Raw genomic sequence first — 9,904 nt, 5'->3', positions numbered from 1 at the left:
TGCCGCATCTAGTGGCACAATTACCCTAAGTGCGCTGTGCTCCGCTCCGCCAGGGCTGCGGCGCGTGGGGGACGGCCGTGACAGGAGTGACGTCCTCCCGGCCCTCCTCCCCCCAATTCAATTTTCACCGCTATATTATGCCCCTTAATTTTTCGCGCTGTGCGCGTTTTAATTGATGGTACGTGATGTCCGATATCCGCGCTGTGTCGGGACCGCCGCACCTGCGCCGCCAGCCGCTGCCCTGCCACCTGCGGCCGCCTCTAGCTTGCGCCACACGTGTCGTAACGACATTTAAAATCCGCGCTCGCGGTGAAACGAAAGGAAAATAAAAAGAGGAAAATGTTCCCTGGCTTGCATTTAAATAAACCGATCGCAAATATCGCTTACAGAGAGACAAGACAGCTAGTTCTGCGAGGGCAGGTCACCCCGTCCTGCCCCTGTCCCACCCACCCCCGGCGCACCCGCCCAGCCTTTTCCCGGCCCTCGCGCCCAATCCACCAATCGCTACGACGTGCGAAAGGGAAAATAAGTGAAAAGAAAATAAATAAAACTCGCACCGACTGCCAAAAGCATTCTTGGAAAACTAATCTGACGCGGAAGTTAATGCTGCGATGATGTTTGAGGCGGGAGCGCGCTGGCGCTGAGGGTTAGGGGTGGAGCGGGCGGAGCAGTAGGCGAAGGCGGGGGAGGGGGAGTGGCCCCAGTGTGAGGCAAAAGCCTTTCGCTCAGCACCCGGCAGCGACTTTTCGCGGAAGGCAGGCAGGTCGGAGCAAAGGCAGAAGCGAGCAGAAGAAATGTTCGCGAATAGTGGTGCCGTTGCTTGAGCCAGGTTGGGCGCTGAGTCCGAGGAGCACCTGCACCATTACTTAAACACTGACGCAGAATTCTAACCAATGAGACGCGAGTCGCAGTTACAATGATGTGTCACAGTTGATTTTCTATGTTTTGTTGTCCGTGTTTTGGTAGACTGTGTGTGCGCATACGATGGTTTCTTTACTTTCTTGACTCTTTGCTCTACTCTCTCATCTCCCTCTGTACCACCCTCTTTTTCTCCATTTTCTTCGTAAACGATTGTGTTAATTTCACTGTACTTCTTCTTTGAAGTTGAGTTTTGGAGCTTTCAGTAACCCCACTGTAATCACATGCATGTTTGTGTCACGCTCTACTATGCTCTACTTTTGCACTTAACACGTTGGCCAACTACTATTGCAATAATTCTTGTGTTATAATAACGTCCACAACAGACGATAATGTGAAAAAGAAGTGATAATAAAAACACTTTGAAATTAGAGTGATTATCCCTCGAAAATAATGTAAGCTGCGTGAATTGTTTTTGAACTGCAAGCACCAAATTCTGCTCAGATATCGCTGTGTGTCTGTATTTTAAAGTCTTGAACTCGTACTTTTTACCACGCACAGTACACTGTATTTGAATGGCTCCACGTTTTTCACAAAAAAAAAATTATCATGTTTAAAAAAAGCTACTAAAATGTTCTTTTTTTAATTATTGAGAAAATTTTTGTGACGTGGTGCCATGTCTTCTCGCACCGCCGCTACATGTTTCTGTGTCTGTCTGTCTCTCGGAGTGTCCACTACGCCCACAACCGCGCCACCGCCCGTGCAGCCGTCCACAGGTGAGTCCCGCGCACGCCGCATAGCCTCACGCTTTACAGCACGAAAACATATTTGAAAATCGAATCAATGATGTAAAGACTGGATCAAAATACATATTTTGTGGCGTGAAGACTTTGCTCACGCACTCAAAACTTTCAGATTTTTTTTACGTATTTAGTTTATTAAGACACTGGAAAATCAAAGGTGCTAAAGCTATTGAGCACCCTTTTTTATTGCCTTTACAAACACTCTTAATCAAGGAATGTGACGTCACATTCATTTCAATGTGAAATGTGTCACATTCGTTTGAATATTGTGTCACATTCATTTAAACGTGACTTCAGGTGAATTGATGCTCTAATGGCGCCAGGCTTGGCCGATTTACGTTTAAACGAATATGACACAACATGCAAACGAATGTGACACGATTCACATTAAAACGAATGTGACGTCACATTCGTTGAATAACAGTGAAAGTGGTACATTTAGCACCTTTGAGCCCAAGGTCGACTTTTGTGTCGGAGCTTACACACGTAGAAGTAAAATTGATAGGGTTTCCACTTCGCGATACTCCCCCATGTAAATCAGCTCACCTCCTCCACGACTGGGAGAAAACGCTCAGCTCATATGTAAGCGGTTGTTCCCAGGCCGGAATGAGCTGAGCGTTTGTCCCCAGTCGCGGAGGTGGTGAGCAGTTTAACATAGAGAGGTACCATTTTGAACAGGTGCTATATCGCGCCTTTATTTTTTGAGCGGGCGTAAAATTGTTGGGATGGTAAAAGACTCGCTTTCCTTTCATGATTCCTGTCTTTCGTTGTTATTTTGTGTGTTTGTAGAATGCAGTAGTCTTGTTTACGCCCCGCTATTCAAATCGTCCCGCTGCTTTAAGTCGCTGCCGGCACCCCACTGCCGGACCCCTTCCCCCTGCTCCCGCGTCGAGTTAGTGTCGCGGCTGCTGTCACATTTAGAGCGCCTGTGACCCTCCGTGTCGGGGTGGCGCTTCCCTGCGCTGTCCACCCTGCTGCAGCGGCAGGAAGACAGAAGCCGGACAGCAGGCGGAGAACCGGCAGACAGCGGCTGGCGAGCGCCGCTCGCCCTCTAGAAATGAATGAATCCCTGTCCACGATCACTTTCTGTTAATTTGCCTAAGAAGATAATCTGGTATCTTTGTGAGCGAAATAAGGCCGTGAAACGCACAGCGAGTATTTCGCATGTTTACCGATATTTGAAGTGTGTAAAGATGGCAAGCACTGAAGTGCACTACTGCTAGCAGTTGAACTGCTTAAATCGTTGAAGTGCTAAACGTTTTATTAATTATTGTTGCAGATGTTTCACTGGTACTCTGATAGACGTCCATAAGTTTTAACTTCCCCTTTGAACTCTTGAATTAAATTCTATTAAGCTTTCAACTTTTCAGTCCAACACTTACGAGTACCCAAATTTACAGCTCAACACCTGAGTGGATGTTAAACACGTGCAAGTGCTGGCTACTTGCACACCTCAGATACAGGGTGGGTGATCCGCTTGTCATTTTTCTCTGGTTATTACTGGGTTCTTGCGTGAAGACTGATTGCATGCTCGCACAAAGTCGTAAGGTGCCATGGTGGGCCACGGTAGGAAAATCAGGGCGGTATTGGATCTCCAAAAAGGGCTCATGATCATCTCAACAGTGCAGTGCGCGGGTGCGACTGGTTTGGTTATTGCTATTTATTTTCTCGAGGTGCCACTCCATTTGCCAATATTGAAAGGTCTTTCCGGAGATCACTCAATTAATAGTGCAAACACCGACTGCGAAGATCCTCCTCCCTATACTCACTCCTATGGAGAACAGGGGGCAGAAGAGGGGGTGCGTGGGAGAGGGTGGAGGGGGGGGGGCGGAGTTGGCAAGTCAGCGGGCGTCGTAGCGCTTGTTTGCTTTGGCCGCGTCGTGGCGTGGTGGGGAGTGGCACGGCGTGGTTGGGTGGGGCCATGCAGAGCAGACCCGCGCGCTGCCAATCCATAGTGTGTGTGCGTGTGTTTGTGTCAATGACTGGGTGCGTCTGCCTGTTTCAGACCCCATCGTGGAGTCCCGCAACGAGGCGACGAGCAGCAGCAGCAACGTCCTGGACTCCTTTCGAGAGCGAGATAAAGGTATTTTTGAGTCATTTTGTATTTTTATTGCACTACAAGTGAATAAATGTATTCGTTATTCCGCCTTACTGCGCGGGGTGACTTCTATATGGTGAAAGCGACTAGCATTCCTGACGGGGAATTTCCCGCTTCCCGGTGGAAGGATCGCGGGCGAATCACGCGCTCCGCGGCGCGCCAGGCGGCGGCACGCTGCGGAGGAAATGAAGAGTCTCGCCAACGACGCCGCCGCCAACACTCGCAAAAAAAAAGTCAGCCAGCCCACAATTTATTTTTTTAATTTCCTTTTTTTAGGGGGTGGTGGTTTTGAGATAGCGCAGGAAGGGTCGAGTCGATAAGTAGGAGTGTGACGGGCGGCCGCCACGACCACGCTATGGGTGGGTCGAGGGGGTGAAGAGAGAGGACCAATGAGATAATCCGAATATGAGACGTGTCTAGAAAGGGGAATGGGCTCTGTGTGTATGGGGGGCGGGTGCGCGTGGGAGAGCAGGTGTGCGTGCAGAGGACAATTGCCGCGTTGATTTTGCTTTCAAAACACGTTTAAACTAGAAATCTGAATTTTAAAAAATAACAAAATTTTTCAAAAAGTTAAAAGCGATCAAAGCCGAAAAAAAATACAATCTCAAGCTTTTATCTGTTCCCAGTCAATACCGCCTTTGTAGCGGCTAAAAGAACAAGCATTAGCTTTTGTAAACGCGGGAGGCGGCTTGATCTATAAAGGACGAAGGGCGGGAGGAGCGCAGCCGAGCGCGGCAGACAGCGTGGCGGGGCGGGGGCGCGGCGGCTGGGGACGCGGAGAGCGGCGCGCTGCGGAATTTGTGGGATGAACGTGTGGGGAATGTTCACGAGATTTTCCGTCACAGACTCCCCCATTTGCCGATGATTTCACTTTGCGGCGGCCTCATCAGGGGCGACAGCGGCCGCTCTGCGGGCCGACCAGACGGCCCCCTTTATACGACGGCGTGGTGCGCGGGGGAGAGGATCACCCTCACCTTGCCCGACCCTTGGCCCGGCTAGTGCTTAGGCCGCACCGGTGGAGTTGCGCCCGCCATGCCCCGCCACGCTCCGCCGCAGTCGGTACCTAGAATGAGGCCCCAGGCCGGCATTCTGCATCTGTTGCCGTCCATAAGGATGCCATTACTCACGCACAGCGCCCTCATATTGGAAGTTGGAGAGCTTCCCCTTCTCCGAGCAACCAGCCTGCCCTGACCTAATGCTCCCCAGCAGCCGCGCGCCAGCTAGTGCGCATAACGGTTCAACTACACTGATGGGAAGAGGTGGGCTGGGGGTAGGGGGTGTATCTGTGCGGACCGGAAACCTGTTGGACTGCCAACCAGCCCGTCTGCTCTGATGACCTTAAGCAAGCAGCATATTCCTGACTGACCCCATCCCCTCGCCTCGCCCCTCTCCCCTGTGCGTCCGCCATTCCCACCACACCCACACGCACGCCAACCATTGTCCGTTGGCCTTAATCACGCCCTGGACCGCAGGGAACGCCCGGCCGCGCCCCAGCAACCGTGTCCCGGAGGGGAGTGTCAATTAACTCATACGGCCCGCCGGCCCTAATTACTCTACCCGCATAGTGCTAAACTGGATGCGGTATTGTTTATTCTTTCTCACCAAGCAGCGCCTTATTGGCCTCGTTTTTTTTCTCTCGTCCTTTTTGTTGTATTTTCAGAGTAAAATTATTTTGTTGTTATTTTCCTCCCCGCTTTGTAAGGAAAAGAGGAAATTTTATGATTTAGGGGAACTTAACTTTTGGGCTTTTGTTTGCATCTCGCACGCCGCTCCATCAGGCGGCGCGGCCGGAGCGGATGTATGCGGCTATCATGCTCTACTTTTATTTATTCGCCCCAGGTTGCTTTCCATAATTGAAAAATCACGCCGAGTTTAAATCTCCGCGCGGTGCGGTATGGTGTGGCGTGGTGGTGGAGTAAGGGGGGGCACGTAACAGCTGCGGGAGAGGCACGGCGCGGTCCATTCCCCCCACCACCAAGCCTCGCAGCATCCTCGCCGAGGGGTGCATCTGACAGTGGTTCGCGGAAGGAAAGGAGGAAGAGGAAGTGCCAGACAAGACACGCGACCTTACGATGTCCAACAGGAAAAGCAAAATTTTGAATGCTGTGCCCTTATGCTATTTGATGCCATGTGATTGTAAGTGTTCAAAATATTCAGTTGCAGTGCTTTCAAGGCAGGAAGTGTACATATGAACTGCTGTCGAGACGCACATACTGTTAGGTATTTGTGTTTTACACTGCCAAGTGTTTAAATATGTATGATTCACTTGAATGTGTTGAGGGGGTTTAACGTTTTAGGCGTTTTGGACAGTTCACTTGTTCACTTTCCTGTCCGAAATGCACTCTGCTTTGGAAGTGAGCGCCACTGAAGAGTTTGAATACTTGAAAGAGAATAGCATACTTAGGGCAGAACATTCAACGTTATGCTTTTCTCGCTGGATACCTTTGAAGGTCTGGTGTCGGGTTTGGACCTGGTCTCCCCATCACCCATTCCCCGCGGCGAACCGTGAACCACTGTGTTATGCAATGCTAAATAGGTATTGTAGCAGCACCGGACTTCTGTGTGTATCGCTAAGTTTAGGTACAATTACAATGCTGTAACTAGACCAGATGTACTGTAACTTAATGTGTACTGCAAGTTGAAATATTGCATCTGTTATGCAGTTATGCACACAGAAGTCTAGTTACAATAATTTTCCTTAGAATTTCAGTGTGTCCATTTAGTGTGCGGGTGGTCGCAAGGTTGTTGGCACGTGCTAGAGCGAACCCTGTCCTGTCCTTCAGGCAAGTGGACGGGGGTGGGGGGAGGGGGCTGCCCAGTGGCCTGCAGGCGGGGCCGGTACGTCCCAAGGGCGTATGAGCTGCACGTCTCGCCGACACTGACCTCTCCCACGGGTCGGCCGTGCCCCCGGAGCCCCCTCTGTAGCCCCCCGCCCCCATGCACCACTCCACCTGCTCGAACACGCGTCCTGCTACACGACCTCCTCGTTCAGCATCGGCACCGCTCCGCCGAGACGGTAGCAGCACCGGGACCGACAAAAGCTTTCTGCTGCTTATCTACTTGATAGAGGCCCCTGCGGGGTGGAGCGGGGTGGTCTCCGCGCCAGCCCCTTGCCGCCACCCTCTTTCTTCTCCCTCTCCACCCACCGCGCATGCAGTGTGGTAGCAAACGGAAAAAGGCTCTTCCTTAAGTTAATACCGCACGGTGGGCGGGGCGGGTGGGCGCGAGCAGCAAGTACAAGATTAAAAAGCTGTCCGCCTGATGCGGAACTTGTTCCTCGTGCCCTGGACGACGACGGCCGCTGCCGTACGGCCTGGCTCCTTTACTCATCATTTACCTAACCCCCTCTTCAAACCCACATCCATCCATCTATCCATCTCAGCTTTCTGTCCATCTCTTTCACTCTCGCTCCGCCTCAATCCCTATCCCTCTCACCCGGCCCACCTTTAAAACGGCCTTTTAATTAATTCGCCTTTACAGGCGGGCTTCCCGCAAACCCCGCCTCCTCTCCTCCGCCGTACTCTTCCGCCCTCTCTCTCTCTCTCTCTCTCTCTCTGCCTCTTGCTTTCTATGCGTGATCGTGAGCGCGTCTCCCCGGGATCCGGGTTACCCTTGCGCTTGTCTTCGGGTTGTTAAAGTGGCATCCTGACAGGGTGACGCGGGGCGGGCTGTTCGGGGAACTGCCTTTCCTGTCCTCCACCTCAGTCCCCCCCATGCAGACCCGCACTGGGTGCGCTCCTCTCACAGTCCTCGTCGCCTCCCTCGCCGCCAGCAGGCGAAATATTTTGATGATCGCGAAATAAATGCAAATAAAAAAGGGGAAGCGGCGAGCCCCTGACGAGGGAGGGAGAAGACAGAAGGGAAAGAGAAAGAGAGTGGGAGAGTGGGAGTGAGAGTGAGTAAGTGAGAAAGAGAGAGGGAAAGAGAGCGCGGCGGAGTGACTGGCGGGTGTTTAATGAAAAGCCATGGGGAAAATTCTTTCCTTCTCCGTCCCGCTGACTGGAGGAGCAGGCCACACGATCTTCTGTCTCTGTCACTCGCACCGCAGGAGAGGAGAGGGAGAGAGACAGTGGGAGCGAGGGTGAGATTGTGAGAGAAATGGGGTGAGAGAGTAAGAGAGAGAGCTGTGTCGGGATGCGGCAGTCGCCGACGATCCCCAAGGATACGTCTGGAACGCCGAGGGCACTGCCCCCTCTCTCCCTCCCCCTCCTACCTCTCACCCTTGTTCCATCTCACCCTGAAAAAAAGAGGACCTTGAACGCCAGAACACGGCCGCTGTCGATTCCAGGAAATGAGAAGATGAAATAAATTGGAGGAGCAGGGGTGCGAGAAATCAGAAGATAGGGAGAAGGGGGGGGGGGGTCTATCTTACAGCGGAGGAGCGAAACTCATCAGTGACCTCGAAATTCATGAAATGGTAAAATACGTGGTCGTCATAGCGCATCAACCGTCCTTTCAGCACGCAACCCTCTAATTATTTTTCCATTTTCCAGGATTAAAACTCTCTGGAAAAAAGCGTCTGACATTTGTTTTTATGGTATTTTTTCAGGTTCCAAGTACCTGTCGAGTCTCAACGACATCAACAAGTCGGAACACAAGTCGCTGGACGCTGGTGGTAAAGGTCCAAGACAAGAATGGCCGCCGAGCACAGCATGTGAGTAACACTGCAAAAAAAAAATATAAAGTAAATGTAATGTGGATGGGAGAGAGAGAGAGATAGAGAGACAGACCGACTGGGTGAGGCAGGCAGGAATATGTGATGAGGGGACGCCCCACTCGCCACCCTCGCCCCGCTGCGTGCATTGCCCACCTCAGCCGTAGGCTCGTGGTCTCTGCTCCACTTTCCCTCCCCGCTCCCTTTATTTTCTCGGCTGTCACTCCCGCTCTCCCACCTTTGCCTCTCCGTGGAATCTCTTCTCGCATTCCCGCTGTCTCCTGTGCCTGCCACTCTCCTCGCCCGCTCTAGCTCTCCCTCCCGCAGCCACGCGCGCCGCCTCCACCGGTCAGCGCTGAACGCCTTTTTGCGACACACTCCCTCGCGGGGATACAAGGCTCCTGGGCCGGGTAAAGAATTGCGTTCCCTCATGCCCTTCTCTCTCTCTCTTCTCGCGGGGCCACTTGTTGAGCGGGAGGAGGGCGGGGCGCGGGCGGCGGCGGCGGGAGGGGGGCGCTCCGGAACACCAGGCAACAAGTGGCTCGGCCAGGGTGTCATGGCGGAGCAAGAGAGAGAGAGAGACAGAGAGAGAGAGATAGAGAGGTGTTGCAAAATAAATCCCCGCGGATTAGGGCCCCCTGGCCGGGGCAGCGGTTACCCGGGCGGGGTAGGCCGGCCCGCCGCACAGCGGTGCGCGCGCGCTGCCTACGCGCCGGGCGGCCCGACCGCCTCACCGCCACTTAGTTAATGCGCCTCTTTCACGGCGGCATTCTCGCCGCCTCTGCTGGTTATTCCTCTACTTCCGCCGTCGCTCTTCTTTCGCTCTTTTCAAATTGCTTTTTTTTTGCAATGTATTTTTCCCCTCTTCACGAAAACTCAGGTAGCCGCGACTGCTGATCACTTTTTCGCCTCAAGGTAAAAAGAGGCAATTTCCCATCGAGCAATCTGACTAAGCGACAACGCCCCCTCCAACCCACTATACCCCGCTCCGCGTGACCCCGCTGCCGCCACCCCCGCTCATGAACTTGTCACTGCGACCGCCACCCACCGCCACACCTTTGAACGTTCGACCCGCAGCAGCAGCCGCCGCCGCCACTCTCCGGCCGGGCCGGGAGCCTGGGTCCCGAGGACTCATCCATCATACTGGAGGGGGTGGGGCTTAATCCAGGATATGAGACGAGCCCACACCCTTTTGATGCCCCCTCTTAAAGGCGCGCTACGGAGAGACGCTGTGACGACAGCCCCGGCAGTACCCACCAGACCCAGCAGAGTATCTGCAGCGCTCTGTAGCCATGGCAAAACCAGCAGTCGAGTCAGTTCACGTCAGAGTACCCGCTGTCCTCTGGCAGTTCCTTACCTTCAGTCCCGGTAGTACAGGCAGCCTCGGCGCACTCTTTTAGGGGATATGCAGGATCGAGGGGTGGGCGACTTGAATTTTTCGTGTACACAGGAGTACGGAGTACACGGAGTATAGTCGGAGAACACTGAGTA

General features: G+C 53.1%; 1 protein-coding gene across 1 annotated transcript in view; it reads left to right on the top strand.

Annotated features, from left to right (window-relative positions):
* Window positions 1–1,510: 1,510 nt before the first annotated feature.
* The window catches only part of LOC127749502 (uncharacterized), a 29,842-nt gene continuing 21,448 nt past the window's right edge, over window positions 1,511–9,904 (top strand). Inside the window, exons 1-3 of the mRNA XM_052267858.1 lie at window positions 1,511–1,634; window positions 3,667–3,744; window positions 8,309–8,413. Coding sequence (XP_052123818.1) covers window positions 1,535–1,634; window positions 3,667–3,744; window positions 8,309–8,413 — 283 coding nt within the window. The 5' untranslated portion in view covers window positions 1,511–1,534. The remainder of the gene's footprint in view (window positions 1,635–3,666; window positions 3,745–8,308; window positions 8,414–9,904) is intronic.

This window comes from Frankliniella occidentalis, unplaced genomic scaffold (genome assembly GCF_000697945.3).
Source record: "Frankliniella occidentalis isolate FOCC.00 unplaced genomic scaffold, Focc_3.1 Scaffold60, whole genome shotgun sequence".
NCBI classification, from domain to species: domain Eukaryota; kingdom Metazoa; phylum Arthropoda; class Insecta; order Thysanoptera; family Thripidae; genus Frankliniella; species Frankliniella occidentalis.
This window is presented reverse-complemented; position numbering and strand designations above follow the sequence as displayed.